Raw genomic sequence first — 24,148 nt, 5'->3', positions numbered from 1 at the left:
GAGATTCCCAGAAAAGGAATGATTAAATCAAAAGATATGAGAATGTTTGTGATCTTTTTTCTTTATTAATACAAAAATGAATTTGTTACATGCTAGTTGCTGCTGAGGATAAGAATTATGTCCTTTGTTTATATTCCCCACAGAAACCCATATAGAAAATCTTAAAGGAACCTCTTGAAACAGTACTGTTGATTCAATTATTATTTGCTCTGTTTAATGTTGCCTTGAAACATTGATGATGGATGAATACGGTCAGGAATGTATCTCCAGTTGATATATACTGCATATTTACTCATCAAAAAAGGAAACCTGAATTCAAACCTATACAGAAACTTGTTCTTTTATCCAGCAATCACATAGTGATGGGGCAATATGGTACAACGGAAAAATTAAGGAGGCTGGAATCAAAGGGTCTAGGTTCAAGTCTCAAATTTTCCACTAACCAGCTATGTCATCTTGGCCAACACAATTTATCTCTCTGAGCCTGTTTCCTTATCTATAAATGAGCAGATGAGATCAAGTGATCTCTTTGTAACTTTCCTGCACAAAGTATTAGTTTATAAAAACACAGTCAAGGTATGAATTTACAGGGGGTGGGCTTCTTGGTATATTAACTAGTAGTTACAAGCCATTGCAATACAAACTATTGCACCATTGTGTATAATGGAATACAAGCAGGAATACAAAGGTGAATGAGACACAGTGCTGGACTTCATGAAGCTCACAGTCTCACTGGGGAAACGTTTGTACCATGTAAGTGCTAATATAGAAAGCTCTATAGAGTACCGTGGGATCTGATATAGGAGGAAGTTGCTACGGAGAGTTCATATCCATTTTTTGAAATTTAAATGGGATTCAGATTATCATCTTGAAGAATGAGAAGGAGTTCGACTCACCAGCAAAAGTATAAAGCATTTCAGGCAGAGGAAATGGCCTAAGCAAAGGCAAGGAAGTATGAAATTAAATAAGATTATAAATGTAAAGCAGTTAGCATAATGCCTGCCATATGGTAAGTGTTCAACAAAGAGTGCTTGTTGTTTTGATGATAATGATGATGATTCTGAAAGTAAACAGGAGGCATGGGGGATGGTACAAGTAGCCCAAGCTGAAATTAGAAAGGTAGGCTGGCAAATTAATGAAATACCTTCTTGTATGCCACATTAAGGAATCTGGATATTATCCTAAAAGAAATGAGACGTGATCAAAGACTTTTAAGCACGGAACCAAGGCATTAAGATCTGTGTTTAGAAGGATCACCTAGATCATAATATGAAGGGCAGCCTGGTGGCCCTGGCCCAGGATTAAGAGGACTAATAGCAAAAAATGATACTGTGATGTATTAGAACTCTTCATACTAGAAACTGTCAAGGTGTGTGAAAGTGAAACATTCAGTATGCAGTAACCATTTCTCCAGTATTACTATATGCCTGTCTTTTTAGGTTAAAAAAATAACTAAATAACCAATGGGTTGTTTTTCTGAAACATACAATACATACCCTTGTGGCATTGGTAGAGGGTATCTTCAAGAGGCAAATCATAATTCTCAAACTGGAATCTAAAGAACACTGTGAACAAATATGAAAACAATAAAAGTCAGTACCCTTCTTAATGTATCTTTTACTTCATGTATTTTTTATAAGCATTTATTTTAGGGGGAAAAATCTCAAATACAGCTGCCTCCTTACAGTTTTCTATGCCATATATTCATGCTGAAAAAAATCCTCAGGTTTTAAAAAAAACATAATTAAGCCATTAATTAAGCAATGTTAAACAACTAAATAATTAAACACAGCTCCTAAACTACTTCTCAAAGATATATTCTTAAAATTAAATCAGATAGTTGGATAAAGAATTGAATGGATGGATGGATGGATGGATGGATATATGAATGGATGGATGGGTGGATGGATGGGTGGACAGACTGACAGAGAGGTGGATAGGTAGGTATTAAATGTGTCCAACTCTAAAGAGGTACACTAATTTGTGAAATTTTCCCATGTTGGGAAAAAAACTACTCAAATCTATTTAAAATCATTAGGCTTATTAATCCAAAGAACCAGTTTCATCTGCCCTTTCTCTGTTGCTAAAGGATATGACAAAAACCTGGGAAAAAGCAGCAAAATTTCTACAAGAAAAAAATCATGTCTCGAAAATCTATTAGAGTTGCATTTTGGCAAGATTCCATAATCAAAATATACTTTTAAAATTGATTTTACTGGTATGGGGAGGAAGGGGAGAAATGTTACAACAAAAATAAATCTTATTTAACACAGTAAGCCTATCACAATGGTAGGCTATAGTTAAATCCCTGCAGCTGTGTAGAATACTAGCCTTTTAAGATAGTACAAATTAAGCCAGTGGTTCCCCAAGAATAACCCCTGGACCAGCAGCACTTCTAATTACCCAGAAACTTGTCAGAATACAAATCCTCAGGTTGTACTCCCAGTGAATCAGAAACTCTTAGAACAACGCCCAGGAATCTGATTTTAGCCAGTCCTGCAGGAGCACTGGTGCACTCCGAAGTCTGAGATCCACATCTCTACACTGATGAGAACTACAGAAGGTTTTTCGACAGTTTAAGATTTTCCGAAGGTATTAAAAACAAAGCAGAAGATGACCAGAGACAGTGCCTGGATCTGATCTACCAGGGCAAGTTTTTGCTTTAATTCTGGAAGTGTTTTACAGGTGCCTTCTAAGGGAATTAGTGGTCTATTTAATCTGCTTAACACCCATCGGAGTTCATGTGACATTTACACTACTTTAAACCAGGGGCTGAAAACTGGCTGTTCATTAGCTCCCCACGGTGTTTTAAAAACCAGGAAATATCATCTTCAAAAACATGGGAAGACCAATGATACGAAGACTTAATTCCCACATGACAATTGGCTGGTGTATCGCAGCATATGGACTCATTAGAAGGGACCGGTTCTTTCCTGTTCTCAAGGGTCCCAGTTCTCTGTATAACCGTATCCCATTCTACTCATTAACCTTGTAGTCAGGGTCCCTATGGGCCAGGCTGATTGTCACAAATTAGGCTTACCAGTTGTTTACTGCTGGCAATACTTCCAATTGGTCAGTGATCAAGTTAAATATTTTGATGATCGTATCAACCTACAGGCATGTGAATTTGCCATGCCTGACTCACCCCTTCTCTTCAAGTGTGTGGCTTTATGCAATGAACAGCCCTGAATGGCTCTTGGTCCTAGGGAGGCTCCATGTGGCCGTGTTAAAATGCATCACTTAATCTTCTACATGTGTATATACAGTATCTATATACCACATGGTTTCAAAGTACAGTACTAACCCTCTTTGCTTGGATTTACTCAGCTACTCTATATTTGTGAGCAGATAGGTTCATAGGATGTGAGAGATAGTAAAGATTTCAGAATATCCACTTGTCACAGTAACTTCCAACTCAAAGAAAACAGCACACACCAAGCTAAGGGTCCCTGAATTATCCTTACAGACCCTATTTTGGGGTCACATATTCCAAATCTGCCAATTTGGAAAAAGGCATTATCAGGGGTGGTCCATCTTTTTTTTTTTTTTTAAGTTTATTTATTTATTTTTGAGAAAGAGGGAGAGAGAGAGAGGGAGAGAGAGAGGAAAGGGCAGAGAGAGAGGGAAAGAGAATCCCAGGCAGGCTCTGCACTGTCAGTGTGGAGCCCATGACCTGAGCCGAAACCAAGTGTCAAACACTTAACTGACTGAGCTACCCAGGTGCCCCGGGGGGTGGTTCATCTTTAAAAAACATTTTATATACATGTAATACTCATTTGAGAAACGGTGCTACCAACATGTAACTTCACTTGTCAGATCAACAAGTGATTGATTTTATTGTGAGTTAAATATTTCTGTGATCTGCATAAAGCTCAAAAAGCTCATGGAGCAAATGAGGTTCAAAGACATAGAAACGACCACTACCAGCCACCTCCTTTCTCCCTACTACAGAGACTAGATGCCTTCAATTCGCCCCTGCTGTAGAAGGACGCTAGGAGACTATTAGTGGAGAGGGCACTGGGTCAGGAGTCAAGAGTCTTGAGTTCTAATCCTCACATAGCCACCACCTCTCTGATTTTGCAGTCCCCTATCTGGAAAATGGGGGGCATTGGAAGGGATGGTTCTTATGGGTCTCTTCCAGCTTTAACAGTATAGAGTTCTGCTTCTGCATTTAATGGACTCATGTCAAAAATGCTCCTTAGGTCACGAGATTCACAGCTAGGTAATTGTGTGTGTATTCTTGGAAAGTGGTATGGTGGCCACAGGGAGGGGGCAATGGTGGTAGTGGTAAGGCAGCCAAACAGAAACATAATTATCACCTTGGCCTTGCAAGTAAGTACTTTACTCACAAACACGTAAACAATCACTTCCCTTTAGTTTTCGGAAATTTAGCTTTACATGGTATGTCTACTCTCCTTTTAGACAAAACTATGTACTTACTGACTTATGCATTTATTGAAAAAAAATTTCTAGATAAACACCATCTACTACTATCTTCCTGATTTTTAAAAATCAACTGGAAACATGAAATCACTATGTCAAAATGCCTAACACATTTTGCTTTTTAAGTTTGTAACACTTGGAGACAACAAGCTACAGAATGCTCTACGCTCTGTGGCTAACAGAGATTCCTTACAGCCCTTTATGAAACATCAAATCTCTGTAAGCAGATGGCCTGCAAACTGTAAGATCACAATTGCAGATGAAATCCTGGACTCAGCTTACCTTCAGAGGCAAAACACAAGGCAGCTTGGCAAAAAACGTCTGAAACTGGTTGCTGATTGTGGTCCAGAGGCTGCTAGGAGAATCCATGGGCAAAGCTTCCATGAAGGTAGCAATGTTTTCCAAACAGCGTATCATAGCACCCCCTGCTGGTAAATTCTTTTTGTTATTTAGACCCTAAAAACACAAAAGCATAGGCAATCAACTGCTGAAACAGCTTGGGGATTCATAGAGCTATTTGTCGAAGATCAGCTTTAAAAATCACACATTCACGGATTAAACATGTGTTGTGTGCCTACTATACAGGCTGTTCGGTGTAATTGGCAGGAGGTGAACAGAGAAGAATCAAAAAATTCGGACAAACGGGAAAAACTGTGACTTTTAATTCAGTGGGAGACGGTGAAATGTGAGTAAGAAATAAGAAACACGTTTTAAGGATCTGCAGTTGGTGTGGTTAGGTGCTAAGAAGACACAATGAACGATGCTTGCTGGAAACTCCACTGGCCAAAGCCTGAGAGTAATGACTACAGAAGCAGCGAAGTTTATAGGGCCATTGGCCAACCCTGCAAGCTAACTGAGAACGCTACAAAGCAGAGGACCCGACACGTGAACCCAAGCGTCCGGATATGAACCGGCAATGGAGCTGAGAACTGAGGTCGTCTCATGACTGAGCACAGAAGCAGGACCTGAATCCCAAACCTCACGCTAAATAAGCAGAATCCAAGTCTCGCAATACAGTGCACACGGCTCCACCCACTGAGCATTTGGAAAGCCTGAAAGCTCAGTGCAGGTGAGCGCTTAACAGCTGCCATCCAGCCCTCAGTTGAGGGTGCCCAAGGAGCTTTAAATAAACAGTCAATCCACACACAACAGCAACGTCCAATTGGCACTCTTCCATGCGTTGGCAATTCTTATTTTTAATTAATTTTAAACATTTAAAGAATTTAAGATTAATTGGACGTGTGTTAATACTTAGTTTAAATTTAATTTTTCAGTTAAATGACAGGCCTTCTTCCTCAGCTGCGATTTCGGCGGGGGCTTAGACAGTCATCAAAGCAAACCTACCTCCAAGAGCTGACTGAGAGCAGCGAGAGAGCTCAGCTCATTGAAGTCCATGAGAGACGTGGCTAAGGTCCGTAAGAAAGTCCCATCTGGAAAGTCAACAGTCAGATTTAGAAGCATTGGGGTTTCAGCGAGTAGCCACGTTTGTGGTGTTTGGATTCCCTGTGGAGGAATTACCTTTGATAGTGCTCTGGAACAGCTGTGGGAAGATGCCGTTGGGGGCCAGCTGATGGAAGATGCAGCGTAGGAACTGCTTGGCCACCCCCGCTGCGTTGCCGGGAACCATCATGCTGGGGGGTGAATGGGGAGAGAAAAGACAAGGACCCATGGGGCAACCAGCGTGAGCTTAGGTATTTCTGTATTTGTTTATTTTTTTTAATGTTTATTTTTGAGAGAGAGAAAGAGAGAGCATGAGTGGGGGAGAGGCAGAGAGAGTAGGGGACAAAGGATCCCAAAGTGGGCTTTGTGCTGACTACAGAGAGCCTGAGGCGGGGGATCCGGCTCACAAACAGTGAGATCATGACCTGAGCTGAAGTCTGATGCTCAACCCACGGAGCCACCCAGGCGCCCCTCTGTACTGGCTTATTTAGAGTTCAGGCATTTACACACCAGTCCTCTTATGGAATATCCCACTGTCTTTTTCATCAGTGAGATGAAATACTGCAGTTGCACGGAATCCCTGTTAATAAGAAGCTTCTAGAAAGAGAGAACCAGGAAATGTCAGAGGGGTGCCAGACTAATTCTTCCAGCCACCCCAGAGTACAGATGAAGGTTCTGAGGCCCAGAGAGAAAATGTGACCCACGAAGGCTACACATCCAGAAAATGGCAGAGTCAGGATGAAAACCGGGATGAGATTATCAGCAAGATCCTCCCACGAAGAGTCATTAGCTAAAGAGAGCTGATCTGAGGAAAAATGCAGGGAGGGAGAGATGTTCATACCTAATGGGAGACAGGACAATTTTTCTTGGGGTGCCTTGAGCTGGTACTTACAGAAAGGAGAGGGCTTTGATCTGTGCAGTCGATCCCCACCCTCCACATCACTTATGCCCATGAAAACAGGGAGCCAAGAGGTGATATGTGGCCCCAGAGACCAAAGGATCAGGAAGGATGTTCCCAGAGGTGATTAGACAGTGAGTTACCAAAGGAAGAAAGAAGAAAAAAATCAAAGAGCCCAAATAGGTCGGTGGTAAAAAGTCCCTTTTACTAAGCTGTTATTATGCTACCCAGAAATGCTGATTCAAACTCACAGGTCAAAAACATTCTTCATTCAGAAATGACATCAAACTCACACAAACTCTTTCAAAAATTAGGGAAGGAGGGAACCCTTCCCACCTTATTTTATGAGGCTGGCATAGCCCTAAAACTAACATCCGATAAAGTCATTACAAAACTAAACTATACTAAACTAAACTAAACTAAACTAAACTAAACTAAACTAAACTAAACTAAACCAACAGTCTTCATGGACAATGAATCCAACTATAAACAGGATGATGGTCCATGACCAAATAGAGTTTATCCCAAGAATGTAAGAAGGACTTAATATTCAAAATCCAATCAATGGAATTCAATATATTAAAGAATAAAAGGCTCAGTAGGTTACACATCTGACTCTTGATTTCAGCTCAGGTCATGATCCCAGGGTCATGAGATTGAGTCCTGTGCCAGGCTCTGTAGTAGGCATGGAGACTCCATAGGATTCTCTCTCTCCCTGTCTCTCTGTCCTTCCCCTGCTTGCACATATGTGCTCTCTATAAACAAACAAACAAATAAATAAATGAGTTACCATCTCACACCAGTCAGAATGGCTAAAATCAACAACTCAGTTAACAACAGATGTTGGTGAGGCGGTGGAGAAAGGGGAACCCTGTTACACTATTGGCAGGAATGCAAACTGGTGCAGTCACTCTGGAAAACAGTGTGGAGTTTCCTCAAAAAATTAAAAATAGAACTACCCTATGACACAACAATTGGACTTTTAGGAATATATCCAGAGGATACAAAAATGCTGATTCGAAGGGACACATGCATCCCAGTGTTTATAGCAGCGCTATCAACAACAGCCAAATTATGGAAAGAGCCCAAATGTCCATCAACTGATGAATGGATCAAGAGAACACACACACACACACACATACACACACACACACACACACACACACACACACACAGGAATACTATTCAGCAATGAAAAAGAATGAAATCTTGCCATTTGCAACAACACGGATGGAACTGAAAGGTTATGCTAAGCAAAATAAGCCAGTCAGAGAAAGACAGATATGATTTCGCTCATATGTAGAATCTGAGAAACTTAACAGATAAACATAGGAGAAGGGAAGGAAAAATAAGATGAAAACATAGAGGGAGGCAAACCATAAGACACTCTTAAATACAGAGAACAAACTGAGGGTTGATGAGGGTAGGGGGTTTGGGGGTGGGTTAAATGGGTGATGGGCATTAAGGAGGGCACTTGTTGTGATGAGCACTGGGTATTATATGTAAGTGATGAATCACCGGGTTCTACTCCTGAAGCCAAGACTATACTGTATGTTAACCAACTTGAGAATGAATGAATGAATGAATGAAATAAGATATAATTGAAAAAAATAAATAAAAATAAAGAATAAAGGGCAAAAGCCATACAGTTATTTCAACAGATACAGAAAATGCATCTGACAAATTTAACATCCATCCATGATAAAAACTCTCAGCAAATTAGAAATAAAAGCAAACATCATCAGTCTGGTGAAGAGCATTTATGAACACCTACAGCAAGCATAATTAATGGTGAGATACCAAAGGTTTTTCTGGTAGAGCAGGAACAAGGCAAGGAAACTCACTAACATCTTTATTATTATTACTGGAGATCCTAATCATTACAATAGCACAATAAGAAAATAAAAGGCATGAAAATCAGAGAGAAGTGAAATTGTCACTATTTGCAGACCTGACTTTTTTTAATATACAAATGCTTTTAGATTCTATGAAATCTTAAAAAGCAATGACTACAACTAGTAAGTGAACCCAGATTATTACATTACAATGTTAACATAAAAATTCAATTGCATATTTATACACCAGCAGCAAAAAAGTTGGAAAATTTTTTAAAATTCCATTTATGTTGGCTTTAAAACACTCAAAATTCTTGGGAATAAATTTAACAAAAGATGTGCAAAACCTCTACGCTGAAAACCACCAAACACTGCTGAGACAAACAAAAAAGACTGAATAAAATGAGAATATACACCATATTCATGAATTGAAAGACTCAGTATTTTTGTGCAGTTATCCCCAAATTGATTTATAGTTTCAGTACAATCCCCACAGGCTTTTCTCCCCCAAATTGAGAAGCTTACTCTAAAATGCATATGGAAATTTGATAAATTTATAACATCCAAATCAATCTTCTTGAAAAAAATGAGCCAAGTTGGAAGATTCATACTATCAGACTTCAAGACCTATCGTATAGCTATAGTAATCAAGACAGTTTGATGCCAGCTTAAGAGTCAACATACAGATAAACGGAACAGGATAGAGTCTGGAAGTAGATCAACCCTAATGTGGCTGTTTGATTTCAACCAACACCAAAGTGATCCAGTGGGGAAAGAGAAAGTCATTTCTTTTAATGGTGCTAAAATATTTAGGTTTCTACATGGATAAAAAGGAACTTCAACCCCTACCCTCACACCATACATAAAAATTAATCTGAGGGGCGCTTGGGTGGCTCAGTCGGTTAAACGTCTGACTTCGGCTCAGGTCATGATCTCACGGTTCATGAGTTCGAGCCCTACATCGGGCTCTGTGCTGACAGCTTGGAGCCTGGAGCCTGCTTTGGATTCTATCTCCTTCTCTCTCTGCCCCTCCCCCACTTGTGCTCTGTCTCTCTCTGTCTCTCAAAAATAAATAAATATTTTAAAAAATTTTTAATTAATTTGAGACTGATCATATAAATGCTAAATATAAATGCTTACACCATAAAACTTTTAAAGGAAAATACTGGAGAGTATCTTCTTGATTTGAGGACAGGCAAAGACAACAGGAAGAAATAGTCATAAATTGTTTAAAAATTTTAACACAGTAGTCTTCACCTGAATTAAAAACATCTCACCAAAAAATATATTAACAAAAGGAACAAGTAAGCACCAGAGTGGGTGAAAATATTCTCAGGGCATATTTAATAAAGGACTGGTATTTAGGATATATAAAAAGGTCCTACAACTCAACCCAGTTGAACATGTACAAAAGATTCCAACAGACACTTCACAAAAGAAGACTTACAGAGGGTCTTGAAGAGCACTTGATAATATACTCAACAGCATTAGTCACCAGAGAAATGCAAATTTAAAGTATAATAAGATACCCACCAGAATGGTTAAGATTAAAAAGACTAACACCACCAAATTTTGGTAAGGATGTCAAACAACCAGAAGTCTCATACAATCCTGGTGGGAATACCAAAATGGCACAACCACTTTAAAGACACGATCTGCTAGTATCTTATAAAATAAAACATACACCCATCCAGGAACCCCACAATTCCATTCCTGGGTATTTATCTAAGAGAAATAAAAACATTTGTTTCCAAAGAGACTTGTATAATGGCCACAACAGCTTTATTTATAATAGCCCCAAACTGGAAACAATGCAAATGTCCATCAACAGGAGAATAAATAAATAAAGTATGGGATAGTACTTAGCTGTAAAAAAAAAGAAACAAACTACTGATACAGGCAACAACATGGATGAATCTCAAAAACGTTATGCTAAGTAAAAAAGCTCAGACACAAAGAAGCACAAGCTGTATGATTCCATTTATATAAAGCTCTATGGTGGAAAAAAAAAGTAAGGCTAGTATTTGCTTATGTGGGTGGGAATTGGGAAGATGCATGAGGGGACTTTCTGGGGGTGATGGTAATGTTCTATATCTTGACAGAGATTTAGGTTATGCAGGGGTATGTATTTTCAAAAATCAGTGAAATGTACACGTAAGATATGCATACTCTCTAGTAGGTAAATTTTGCATCAAAGGAAAAAAATCTTAATTTTTTTTTAACGTTTATTTATTTTTGAGACAGGGAGAGACAGAGCATGAACGGGGAGGGTCAGAGAGAGAGGGAGACACAGAATCTGAAACAGGCTCCAGGCTCTGAGCTGTCAGCACAGAGCCTGACGCGGGGCTTGAACCCACAAACCATGAGAGCATGACCTGAGTTGAAGTCGATTGCTTAACTGATTGAGCCACCCAGGCGCCCCTAAGGAAAAAAATCTTAAAGTCAAACTTCAGTCAGTGATAACTTTGCTGAAGGATATATGGGGGAAGTATGCTAATATCTGAAATTGACTTTGAAATGCATCCAAAAATAAAATGGATTGATGATGGGTGGGTAGAAGGAGAGAGGGATGGTTGGATATACGATAAAGTGGGTAAAATGTTCATTGTAGAATCTAGGTGACAGGTATATATGAGTGTTCACTATTAAGTTCTTCCAACTTTGCAGTATATTTAAGTTTTTACAAGAAAATGTTAGGGGGGAAAAGTTTTAAAAAATCTATAAAGGAGCATAAAAAAGAGGAGCAAATATTCCTAAAACCAAGAGTTACAGAAGTACAGTAACAACAGCACCGTCTTATGGTTGTAGGGGTCGGTACAGTTATGCTAACACATATCCTCTTTCACTGGGACCTCACAGCACATACCCCTGTGACCTAACAAGGCTATGCACTGGTATCCCTCTTTTATAGATGAGAAAACTAAAGCAGAGAGATTAAGTGTGTCCAGAGTCACACACAGTACCCACTCTTGCTCTCCTCTGGTTCTTCCTCCCCACTGCAGCCAAAGTAGCCTTTCACACACACATCCCCTGCTGCATAAAAATCTTTCAGCAGCTTCCCACTGCGGCTAGTAGGAAGCCCAAGATATTTAATATGGTTTATAAGCCCGTATACACTGGCAAGCCAATCTCAGCAAGAGCTCACATGTCTGTGCTCTAGCCACACTGGACTTTCTGTGACTCTCCCTACACAATCTGTTCTTCACCACCTTCAGACCTGTGCACATGCTTTTTCCATAGCGATTTGCATGGTTAAACGCAACTCATTTCTTTCACATCTTAGTTTATTTTTTTTAATATAAAATTTATTGCCAATTGGTTTCCATACAACACCCAGTGCTCCTCCCAACAGGTGCCCTCCTCAATGCCCATCCCCCACCCCCCATCAACCCTCAGTTTATTCTGGAGTCTCTTATGGTTTGGCTCTCTCCCTAACTTTTTTTTTTTCCCCTTCTCCTCCCCCACGGTCTTCTGTTAAGTTTCTCAGGATCCACACAAGAGTGAACACATATGGTATCTGTCTTTCTCTGTATGACTTATTTCACTTAGCATTACACTCTCCAGTTCTATCCACGTTGCTACAAAGGGCCATATTTCATTCTTTCTCATTGCCACGTAGTATTCCATTGTGTATATAAGCCACAATTTCTTTATCCATTCACCAGTTGATGGACATTTAGGCTCTTTCCATAATTTGGCTATTGTTGAAAGTGCCACTATAAACATTGGGGTACAAGTGCCCCTATGCATCAGTACTCCTGGATCCCTTGGGTGAATTGCTAGCAGTGCTATTGCTGGGTCATAGGGTAGATCTATTTTTAATTTTTTGAGGAACCTCCACACTGTTTTCCAGAGCGGCTGCACCAGTTTGCATTCCCACCAACAGTGCGAGAAGGTTCCCGTGTCTCCACATCCTCACCAGCGTCTATAGTCTCCTGATTTCTTCATTTTGGCCACTCTGACTGGCGTGAGGTGATATCTGAGTGTGGTTTTGATTTGTATTTCCCTGATGAGGAGTGATATTGAGCATCTTTTCATGCGCCTGTTGGCCATCTGGATGTCTTCTTTAGAGAAGTGTCTACTCATGTTTTCTGCCCATCTCTTTACTGGATTATTTGTTTTTTGGGTGTGGAGTTTGGTGAGTTCTTTATAGATTTTGGATACTAGCCCTTTGTCTGATATGTCATTTGCAAATATCTTTTCCCATTCCGTTCATTGCCTTTTAGTTTTGTTGATCAAATATTGTTAAAATGTCGTGCAGAAGATCGATTCAAGTTACGTCTGAAGGGAGTTCTCTGTGCCTCTTGGATTTCAATGCCTTTTTCCTTCCCCAGTTCAGGGAAGTTCTCAGCTATTATTTCTTCAAATACCCCTTCAGCACCTTTCCCTCTCTCTTCCTCCTCTGGGATACCAATTATGCGTATATTATTTCTTTTTAGTGTATCACTTAGTTCTCTAATTTTCCCCTCATACTCCTGGATTTTTTTATCTCTTTCTCTCAGCTTCCTCTTTTTCCATAACTTTATCTTCTAGTTCACCTATTCTCTCCTCTGCCTCTTCAATCCGAGCCGTCGTCGTTTCCATTTTGTTTTGCATTTCGTTTAAAGCGTTTTTCAGCTCCTCCTGACTGTTCCTTAGTCCCTTGATCTCTGTAGCAAGAGATTCTCTGCTGTCCTCTATACTGTTTTCAAGCCCAGCGATTAATTTTATGACTATTATTCTAAATTCACTTTCTGTTATATTATTTAAATCCTTTTTGATCAGTTCATTGGCTGTTGTTATTTCCTGGAGATTCTTCTGAGGGGAATTCTTCCGTTTGGTCATTTTGGATAGTCCCTGGAGTGGTGCGGGCCTGCAGGGCACTTCCCCTGTGCTGTGGTGTATAACTGGAGTTGGTGGGCGGGGCCGCAGTCCGACCTGATGTCTGCCCCCAGCCCACCGCTGGGGCCACAGTCAGACTGGTGTGTGCCTTCTCTTCCCCTTTCCTAGGGGCGGGATTCACTGTGGGGTGGCGTGGCCCGTCTGGGCTACTTGCACACTGCCAGGCTTGTGGTGCTGGGGATCTGGCGTATTAGCTGGGGTGGGTAGGCAAGGTGCACGGGGGCAGGAGGGGCAGGCTTAGCTCGCTTCTCCTTAGGTGATCCACTTCAGGAGGGGCCCTGTGGCAGCGGGAGGGAGTCAGACCCGCTGCCAGAGGGGTGGCTCCGCAGAAGCACCGCGTTGGGTATTTGCGCGGAGCGAGCAATTTCCCTGGCAGGAACTGGTTCCCTTTGGGGTTTTGGCTGGGGGATGGGCGGGGGAGATGGCGCTGGGGAGCGCCTTTGTTCCCCGCCAGACTGAGCTCTGTAGTCCGGGGGCTCAGCAACTCTCCCTCCCTTTGTCCTCCAGCCTTCCTGCTTTCTGAGCAGAGCTGTTAACTTATGACCTCCCAGACGCTAAGTCGCGCTTGCTGTCGGAACACAGTCCGTCCGTCCCCTCCGCTTTTGCCAGCCAGACTCGGGGGCTCTGCTTGGCCGGCAGGCTGCCCCTCCGCCCCGGCTCCCTCCCGCCAGTCCGTGCAGCGCGCACCACCTCTCATCCTTCCCACCCTCTTCTGTGGGCCTCTCCTCTGCACTTGGCTCTGGAGAATCCGTCCTGCTAGTCTTCTGGCGGTTTTCTGGGTTATTTAGGCAGGTGTAGGTGGAATCTAAGTGATCAGCAGGACACGCGGTGAGCCCAGTGTCCTCTTACGCCGCCATCTTTGTTAAAATGTCAATACTACCCAAAGCAATCTACACATTCAATGCAATCCAAATCAAAATTGCACCAGCATTCTTCTCGAAGCTAGAACAAGCAATCCTAAAATTTGTATGGAACCACAAAAGACCCTGAACAGCCAAAGTAATATTGCAGAAGACCAAAGCAGGAGGCATCACAATCCCAGACTTTAGCCTCTACTACAAAACTGTAACCATCAAGACAGCATGGTATTGGCACAAAAACAGACACAGACCAATGGAATAGACTCTAGAATTGGACCCACAAAAAGTATGGCCAACTAATCTTTGACAAAACAGGAAAGAATATCCAATGGAAAAAAGACAGTCTCTTTAACAAATGGTGCTGGGAGAACTGGGCAGCAACAAGCAGAAGAATGAAACTAGACCACTTTCTTACACCATTCAGAAAAATAAACTCAAAATGGATAAAGGACCTGAATGTGAGACAGGAAACCATCAAAACCCTGGAGGAGAAAGCAGGAAAAGACCTCTCTGACCTCAGCTGTAGCAATCTCTTACTCGACACATCCCCAAAGGCAAGGGAATTAAAAGCAAAAATGAACTATTGGGACCTCATGAAGATAAAAAGCTTCTGCACTGCAAAGGAAACAATCAGATCTTAGTTTAAACATCGCTCCTTAAGGGAAGCCTGTCTCTCCTCCCTTCCTCCCATTACCTAGACTACCTCAGCTCTGCCTCATATACACCCACCCATCTCCCATCTCAGTAAACGGCACAGACATCTACCCAACTGTTTGGACCAGAACCTAGGAGTCATTCTTGCCTTCTCTCTTTCTCTCACACCCAACATCCAGTCTATCAGTGAATTCTGTTGGCTTGACTTGAAGAACATTTCCTGAATATATCCTTAATGGGACCTCTTCTCACTTTATTAGCTTGCACCTGCACCACTGAAATGGGCTCCACACTGGCTCCTCTGTTTCCACCCCTGACCCGCTTTCCTGCATTACCTATTTTTTTTTTTTAACGTTTATTTATTTTTGAGACAGAAAGAGACAGAGCATGAACACGGGAGGGGCAGAGAGAGAGGGAGACACAGAATCTGAAACAGGCTCCAGGCTCTGAGCTGTCAGCCCAGAGCCTGACGCGGGGCTCGAACTCACGGACTGTGAGATCATGACCTGAGCCGAAGTCGGACGCTCAACCGACCAAGCCACCCAGGCGCCCCATGCATGACCTATTTTCAACACAGAAGCTGGAGTGATCTTTTCAAAACACAAGTTAAGTCATGTCGCACCCGCGCCCCGCCTCCCCCCCCTCCCCACTCCCTGTTTCTCCCAGTTAAAGTCCTAACTCCTTACAATGACCTCCTGGGTCCTACCCGGCCAGCCTCACCGTCACCTCGTCCATCTCCTCTCCTACCCCTTCTCCCCACTCACTCTGATCCAGCCTGCCTTAGTCTTGTTCCCCAAATATCCTGGGCACTTTCCTGACTTACACTTTTGCATTTGCTGTTTCCTCTGTCTGGAACATTCTATAAGTTGCCACCTGGATCACTCTCCCCCTTTTTCAGGTTTTGTTTGAATACCACTTCCTTAAAGAGGCTGTTCTTGACTGTTACTACATCCAAAATACCACCTCTGGTTGTTCTCTATCTCCTAGACTTAACTGATTATTTTTCATAGCATTTAGCACTGAATGATACTAAGTTACATGATCAGTTTTCTAGTTTGTTAATTTGCTTATTGTCTGCCTCCTCAACTGGAGCAGAAGTTCCAGGAGAACCAGGCTTCGCTGTTTAGTTAACTGGTGCCCTCAGTTCCTAGTGGTCACTCCATAAGTATTTACTGAATAACTGAATGTTATATGGTCTCCCCATACTTTTTGTTCATAGCACTAAGCACTGTTTACAATCATACATCTGCGCAAATATTTTCTTCTTGTTCACCTCCCAGGCAGACTGTAGGCCCCACAAGGAAAGGAATCATGTCACTTTTGCCCTGAGTTGCAACCTAAGTACCTGGCACAGTGCCTGCTACAGAGTGGACCTAAAATAAGTACTGTTGACTAAAATGAGTGCATGCATGAAAAAATAAATAAATAATAAAATTAAATGGGTGAATGCATGAGTGGGTGAATGAACGAATGAATGAATAAAGGCATGCACAGAAAATGAATGAATGCTCTCTGGGGCTGCAGTGAACCTAACAATATTCCCTCTGTGGTACACCCTCTGGTGTTTTAGAAACAGGATGAACATGCACAGGGGACAAAAAGAACGTGAGATTTGGGCTCACTTTGGCACCTTACCTTTCTGCTTGATTGGAAAAAGTAGTGCTGGATGCCAATCTAGGAAAAGCAAACAGAATTACATGAATATCTTAAGTTTTCATGGCGAAATGTATGAGTACTGCAGTAGGACCCATTGTGGCCCCAGTTCAGATGGGGAGACAAGAAAAACTGTTGGCAATTCCCCTGCTTATGGACAGAGCCACGTGGTGGTCAGTCTCCCGGGTTCAGCTTAGCCCAGTTCCTGAGACCTGCTTTCTGCACCAAATCAGATGTTTCCACGGAGATGCACAGAGTTAAATTTGGTTTAATATATCACCCGGCCAATCTACAAATTGGCCTTTACAGCCAGGTTAGACAGATAATCAGGACAGCATTTGACCCAGTCTGTCTCTTTACATATTAACTCAAAATTCATTTCTTTGTGTTCCACCTCTGAAACGTAACCACAAACTAACCACAAACTATAAAAGCCTCTCTAAGAGAGTAAAACAGGCAATAGGGGTCTCTGTCAACTAATCTGTCATTAATCAACTAAATGACATATTGAGAAGAGAAATGTACTAAGTAATCAATATGTAATGTAATTTTTTGTCATTATATGGTTCATACACATGGAGATCTTCTATATGCATAGTAAGAAAGAGAATGTCTAAGCCCACTAAATTGGTGGGTTTAGAAAAACGTGTCTTCATCAGTAAGACATTGAAGAAACAAATGAGGAGATGCTAAAGAGTTGATGTATTTAAGACCACAAGAGAGTGCCCAGGCAAGAATGCATCTGGAGAGGAGGGTCTAGCAACCACTAACACAAGACACCGCTCCCCGTTGCTTTGCTTAATGACACTACAACGAATCAATAAGCGCTGGCAAATCAAATAAACAGTCATTAAGGGTGCAGCAAATGCAATCTTGATGGCTATATCTAAAAAAAGGGGGGTGGGTAAATTTTAAGGGGGAACTAAGTAGAGAGCCAGCTACAGAATCACAGACAGCCTTGGGTGATAAATGCTGAGCTTACATACTCTTAGAACACCCTGGGAATAGTTCCTGTGGGACTAACACAAATAAACTAAGTGTTCGTAAATCCACATTACCTCATCTGGAATTAAGGCATGCAAGGAAGCCCTGAATCAGGTGACGACTGAATCCATTTCCTGGTAGGTTTGGAGATCAGGCTTAGGTTGCTAAGGACTGTGGCAGCTGCTTTAAGTGCTCCTCCCCCCTACCCTGTCTCCTGCTAGTCTACCCAAAGGAGGTAGAGATTTAAATATATGTATATGCAAGCAGGTAAAAATATATCTGCTACTGTTTTTCCTTCACTTACCTTCAAAGCTCACATCTTTACATCCAGCAGCTGGCAATGCTTGAACATGGTTTATTCTCATTTATGTTAAACAAAAATGAAATAAAACCCCTCTATATATCAATTACAACTTAGACCAGCTATTTCAAGGAGATGATAACAGATCAGACCAATAATGCTATCTGACCTACATCTGAAAAGTACTGATGGTAAGAACCATGACCTTGCATAAATAAAAACTCTCAATTCCACAGCTGGTACATTTGTTCCATAATTGCTATGATTAGGTTAAAATCAAGGACGTAAATGAGATTAACTCATCTTTTCTTATCTATCTATCACCCACTGTTCATCACTGCACACTGGCTATTTCTAGGTATCAGAGGCACAATAGTTTTACCATCTCCTAAGGATATACACTTCCTAAGGACACTACGGAAAAATCTGGGGAAGGAATGTTAAGGGTTGAGGGTTTTTTTAATGCTTTCCTGTTTGTCTTTCATTTGAAATCAGCATTTCTTCTTAAAAAGAAAAAAAAGACCAACTTTTAGCTCCATTACAATTTATGTTCTTTCCCTGCCTCGAATACCAGGAATTGGCAGAATCCTGGTTTTTCCCTACCTCCTCCATAGAGACCTTCCCTAAGAAATTCTTTCCAGCCTGAACTTCTATAGCACTTAACTACATGCACCACTCGTTACAGCTCTTAATCACATCCTATCTTGTATGGCTCCTCAGTTATTCCGTACATCACTGAGCTCTTCAACAACTAAGCCACAAAGGGCTTCAGGGCAAGGGCTGGGTCTAATGCCCACAGCCTGAAGCACCTGACTTTGTGCCAGCACACACCAGAAACTTAATATATTCGTGCAGAATTTAATCCGGTCCTCTCCGATAAGCTGTGCATGCTAGGACTACAATTTGTCACTGAATGTGAACTTCACTTATATCCATGAAGCACGTCACTTTTCTTCAAAAGTCCTATCCACTAAGTGGAGTTTTCTTAACATGAACATTCTCAAAGTAGATTAAGTTTAATCTCCCTTCAGTGGGGCTTTCAGCCCAAAATATGTGCATCCTTCCCTTTCCTGAGTCAGAAGTGTGAAACTACACTCCCAACTTCCCCTCATGTGACAATGCTCCAAGATTTCAAAGTGCCTTGAGAACTCATCTTAAAATAGGTAAAGAAAGATAATAATATCTAAATCTTACAAATAATAATATCTAAAGAATATCTAATAAGAATATCTCAAACTTGTAAACTGTTTAACCATGAACTGTGCACAATTCTGAGTACTATTCTGCACACCAGCCTATGCAGTCATTGAGGGCAACAAATATTAGACTTTTCTTAGTGCAGTTTCCTCTCGCTTTATTCTGACACAGTGACATTGTGACTCATGACCAACACAGCTAGGGCATTCAATCAAAAGTTTGGTCCATTCAGTTTTTAAAATTAGTCTGCATTGATCCCACAAATATCAAACACCTATAAGGTTACTGAATGTTTTGCTTCTGAACTGATTGTTTTTATTTCAAGCTGTAGACTGTATAAGGCCCCTTCCCCCACTGAAAACACAAGTGATGTTCACCTTCCCACAGACTGCATTATATCCAGCAACAACGGGGCTGCCAAGTCTGGGCTTAGGTGAATGAACGTGGAAAGGACCACAATGGCCAGCCCAAGGGTTTCCTCGTCATATTCTTCAAGAATGGCCCCACAGTCATGGCATCTGCAAAGAAAACAGAGGAACGCTGTCCACGAAAGCCGGCAATGTTTCCAAGATATAACAAAGTATATACAGCCATTTCTGGTGAGTCTTGGAGAAGTCCCCAAAGTCCCTGAAAGTCTGCTATTTAATGCGGTCCCACTCTCATAATCAATAGTAGACTCCAATGCCACCCTCACCGTAGACACAGAAACAGCACACACGGCGGAAATCAGGAAGGTTCTTTAAATCACTGAAAAGATTCAACTCACAAGCATCTGGCCCACAGTGAGTGCCAATCAGAATAACAGTTTGGAGCTTCTGGTTGAGGAATTTCGTGCATGTAAAGTTATTGCTAGAGATAGTCAGTGACTAGATATTTTTTTCATTTGTTGAAAAGAAAAATGCCTTAGGCACAAATGGAAGCTTTCCTAAGCTGTCAGCTTGAAAAATGTCCCATTTGTGGAGGCAAGATAGGGGGGTTAAGCCAAGAGAACACTCTAGAAAACCTGGGGAGTCTGGATCATAGTCTCTTCTCTACCACTCACTTAGATCAGCCTTACGAGCTCCCCACGCCTACTCAGTGTAGTGTGTAAAAACACAATGGCCCTGCTCCTACGTGCCTTCCAACTTATTGCTCTTTGTAGTGTCTAATGTAGGTTCAATTTAGTTCATCTCAACCAAAGCCACAGCCCTTCTATTCAGCCACAGCTAGTCAGCTTTACAAAGTGAAGGCGAAAGCCTCCTGGGAAGAGCGAATGAACTAGAGCACAATCACTAGCACAAACTTATTTAGGAACTTCCTAAATGCAAACTATATATATGAAGTCCCTGGAGGCACCTGGGTGGCTCAGTCAGTTAAGTGTCCAACTTCGGCTCAGGTCATGATCCCACGGTTTGTGAGTTCGAGCCCTGAGTCGGGCTCTGTGCTGACAGCTCAGAGCCTGGGGCCTGCTTCAGATTCTGTATCTCCTTCTCTCTCTGCCCCTCCTCCACCCGCGCTCTGTCTCACTCTGTCTCTCAAAAATAAATAAACGTAAAAAAAAAAAAAAATTAAATCATGAAGTCCCTGGCAAACGGACCTTTTTAAAAATAGAGGATTCACATTTGGAACTGAGAAAGAAGAGAAACGGAGTGCACACAAAGATTGGGACATGGAGGAGTACACAAATGGGGACATTGTACCGAAGGAGGAGCCAAGAAGAGCCCTCCTCTCGCAGCGAGGTGCTCCCCACGTGGACATTCCAAGGCAGCTCTTCACGGTGGACACCTTCACTTCTTCAGTAATGACCGCTGGCTGTGGCCAGCTGCACGGATCTTCACGCCGGCCCCTGACAACACACACTCTTCCTCCCTTTATCCCAACCTACCCGACATGCCACCAAACTTGGAATCCTGCAAGTCTTATTCTTTACCATACTCACTGAACAGGCACCTGTGTGCCAGGCAAGGTATAGGGAGCTTAGAGTATAAAATACAGAAGAAAGAGTCCCAGGCCCCTAAGGGACTCCTACTCAATTAAAGAACCCATGTGTATAAGCAACTAAATAATCAAAATACAATGTGGTAAGCAGTAGAATAGAGAGATGTAGTAAATACTATGGAGATTAGGACAATGGTATGATGAATTCTGCCTTGTGCAGTCAGGGACACTTTGCCTTTAGCTGGGTCCTGAGGCATGAATAGTTGTTCACCAGGCACAGAAAGTCCAGAGAGAAGGGCACCTATGTAATCACAGACGGGAGAACACATCAGGCATGCTCTGGAGAAGGGGAGGGGGCTGGGGAAAGAGCTCCCGGTCAGGAGTGGTAAGGCCGTACCTTCACAATCTAAAGGGCCTTTATTATGATCAAAGGCATTTGCACTTTATCCCAGAAGAGATCTGGGGATATTGAAGGGCGACAAACTGAGAGGTGACCTTACTAGTTTGGGATTCAGAGAAAGGATGCTGCTGGCAGGATGGGAATAAGAATCAAGTCTCAAACTGAGTCCGATCCTAACAATCTGAACCTTCTAATAATCAGTAAGTGGATATTATTTGCATTTTTGTCCAGACTGAAAAGGAACGTGCCCTGGCAGAAACAGATGCTGTCCGTGCAATGAGACTACGTTTCTGAAACAACAAGTGCATATGAACACTTGTGGCTATGGTCAGTTGAAGAACACGTTATGACGTAAAGCACTGCATGACTCCTCTGGTGCTTTCTCACAACCATGGTGAGCGAACTATCAGACTCTGTAAACACGGGGAGCGGAATGACTGTGTGAGCTTACTTGTCTGTCATCACCGTTGGCTGCTCGTCCGTGAATTCTTCGGGTGCCGGCACAAACATACTGACGATGCTGGGCGCTGACAGCAGGCTGGATTTCGTGGCACCTGGGTGAGCAGCAATGAGACACCTGGTGAATAAAGGTCTGTTTCTGGGGGCCGGGAAAAGCCCCATCCTCCTCTTAGAAATCTTCCCAAGATCACACGGGATGTGACATGATCAGCAACACTGCATTGTGGTAAACCCTCAAAGGTAAAATGAATTCAAGAAAGACTGCGATTTGTTTCTGTTTGTAGGATTTCAAGAGCTAGACTCCTAGCTCTCCCTTTGCCTTCTGACTTGGAGGACATCAGAAAGAGCTCAGGTGTACCAACAGGGGACGAAGACGAAAGTGGAAAAAGGGGGAAATCTATTCAAGGGCACCCTCAAATGAGTTACAGCCCTTATTTTCTAGGCATAAAGGGAAGATGTCCTTATGATCCTACATTTCCCGAATTACAAATGTGTACCAACCCTAAAATGCTGCCAATTTGAGAAGAGAATAAGATCCCAGAACTCTACTTAAGTAAGGGGAGGTGTTTGAGCTATCAAATATCAGAACAGCTTTCTACTTTGGAAATTAGTATCATAAGCCCTGAAGCAAAAGACTTCATTTTTCAAACTGAAATATTTATGAGTGAAATATCAAGTGTTTTGAAGGAATCATCCAGTGACTTCAGCTAATAAATACCGGAGTTTAAAACTTTGGGTTTTGATGCCTTCAAAGAAATCTAAGGCAGGAATCTTGGCAACATGCTCTAGTGATAAGTGCATCTAAAGAGCCAGCTGACCATTCTCTATTAAGGAAACCACCAGGGCTGGACTGATTCTCCAGGAACAGTGGAAACGAGGCACTCCAAGAAGAATCTCAAAGGAACAATCCAGGATAACGTCACGTTCTGCAGACTGATAACTGGGACTCAAGAGTTTTTCAGACAGCAAAGAATGCAGAAAATCTCAAGGGTCATTAAAGAATCTATTTCTCTTCTTTCCCGTCCGTAAGATGGCGGATGCAAAAGCTGAGAAGCCAGATACTAAGAAGAAGAAACCTGAAGCAAGGAGGCTGATGCTGGTGGCAAGGTTAAGAAGGGCTAGGTGGCAAGACTAAAACGCCAAAGAAGGGGAAGCCCTGTCCTAGTCAGAGGAGTTGGAAGATATTCCTGATCAGCTATGTATTCCAGAAATACCACATACAAAAGGAAGTATTCAGCAACTAAGTCTAGGGTTGAAAAGAAAAAGAATGAGAAGGCTCTTGCTGTTGTTACAAAACCAGTCAGTGGTGACAAGAATAGTGGTACCCGAGTGGTTAAACTTCACCAAATGCCTAGGTATTATCCTACTGAAGATGTGCCTCAAAAGCTGCCGAGCCACAGCAAAACCCCTTTCAGTCGGTACATGAGGAAACTGTGAGCTAGAATCACTCCTGAGACCTTCTTGATCATCCTCAGTGGACACCATAGAGGAAGAGGGTGGTTTTCCTGAAGCAACTGAGCAGTGACTTGGTATTTGTGACTGGACCTCTGGACCTCCATCAAAGTTCCTCTGCATGGAACATACCAGAAATTTGTCATCACCACCTCCACCAAAATTGGTATCAGCAGTGTGAAAATTCCAAAACGTTTCATTGAAGCTTACTTCAAGAAGAAGCTGCATAAACCCAACACCAGGAAGGGGAGATCTTCGACACGGAGGAAGAGAAATACAAGGTTATAGGGCAGCGCAAGGTTGACCCAGAAAGCTGCGGACTCGCAAATTCTGCCAAAAACCAAAGCTGTTCCTCAGTTTTAGGGCTACCTCCAGTCTGTGTTTCTGTGTTTTCTTTCACAAATGGAGTTTATCCTCACAAATCGGTGTTCTAAATTTCTTACAAAGAACCTAATTAAATAACTGATCCATTTACAAAAATAAATAAACGGTTTCTCATCAAGAATTGGTAATTCAGTGCTGAAAAACAAAACAAAATTGTATGATCTTCCCATAAATAGGAGAAAAATAATGATTCAGGGAACTGGTTTTGAAAAGAAATAACGTAAAAATTTTAGAGACCTAGTGAAGTAGGCAATGTATTTCAATATGAGGGAGAAAAAGAAAAAGGGCATTGAAGCCTCTGAAGAATCAAGATGCTTCCACACTGTACAGACTCCCTTACCTGATCAAAGGCTACAAAGTGTGTTTATGAGAAGCAGGAGGCCCTGTAGA

General features: G+C 41.9%; 1 protein-coding gene and 1 pseudogene across 11 annotated transcripts in view; one reads left to right on the top strand and one right to left on the bottom strand.

Annotated features, from left to right (window-relative positions):
* The window catches only part of UNC79 (unc-79 homolog, NALCN channel complex subunit), a 266,546-nt gene that overhangs the window by 50,895 nt on the left and 191,503 nt on the right, over positions 1 to 24,148 (bottom strand). For 10 of the 11 annotated variants that reach the window (XM_042944164.1, XM_042944162.1, XM_042944167.1 and 7 more), the window contains 7 exons: positions 21,915 to 22,017; positions 19,524 to 19,664; positions 16,647 to 16,685; positions 5,962 to 6,074; positions 5,788 to 5,873; positions 4,726 to 4,899; positions 1,497 to 1,565 (listed from right to left, as the gene is read on the bottom strand). In XM_042944164.1, the coding sequence (XP_042800098.1) occupies positions 1,497 to 1,565; positions 4,726 to 4,899; positions 5,788 to 5,873; positions 5,962 to 6,074; positions 16,647 to 16,685; positions 19,524 to 19,664; positions 21,915 to 22,017 (725 nt within the window). The remainder of the gene's footprint in view (positions 1 to 1,496; positions 1,566 to 4,725; positions 4,900 to 5,787; positions 5,874 to 5,961; positions 6,075 to 16,646; positions 16,686 to 19,523; positions 19,665 to 21,914; positions 22,018 to 24,148) is intronic. The other variant, XM_042944169.1, reaches the window with a different exon arrangement.
* On the top strand, positions 22,953 to 23,808 carry LOC122223082 (annotated as a pseudogene).

The sequence above is a fragment of the Panthera leo genome, chromosome B3 (assembly GCF_018350215.1).
Source record: "Panthera leo isolate Ple1 chromosome B3, P.leo_Ple1_pat1.1, whole genome shotgun sequence".
NCBI classification, from domain to species: Eukaryota; Metazoa; Chordata; class Mammalia; order Carnivora; family Felidae; genus Panthera; species Panthera leo.
The sequence above is the reverse complement of the archived record's forward strand: the minus strand, read 5'-3'. Positions and strand labels throughout refer to the sequence as shown.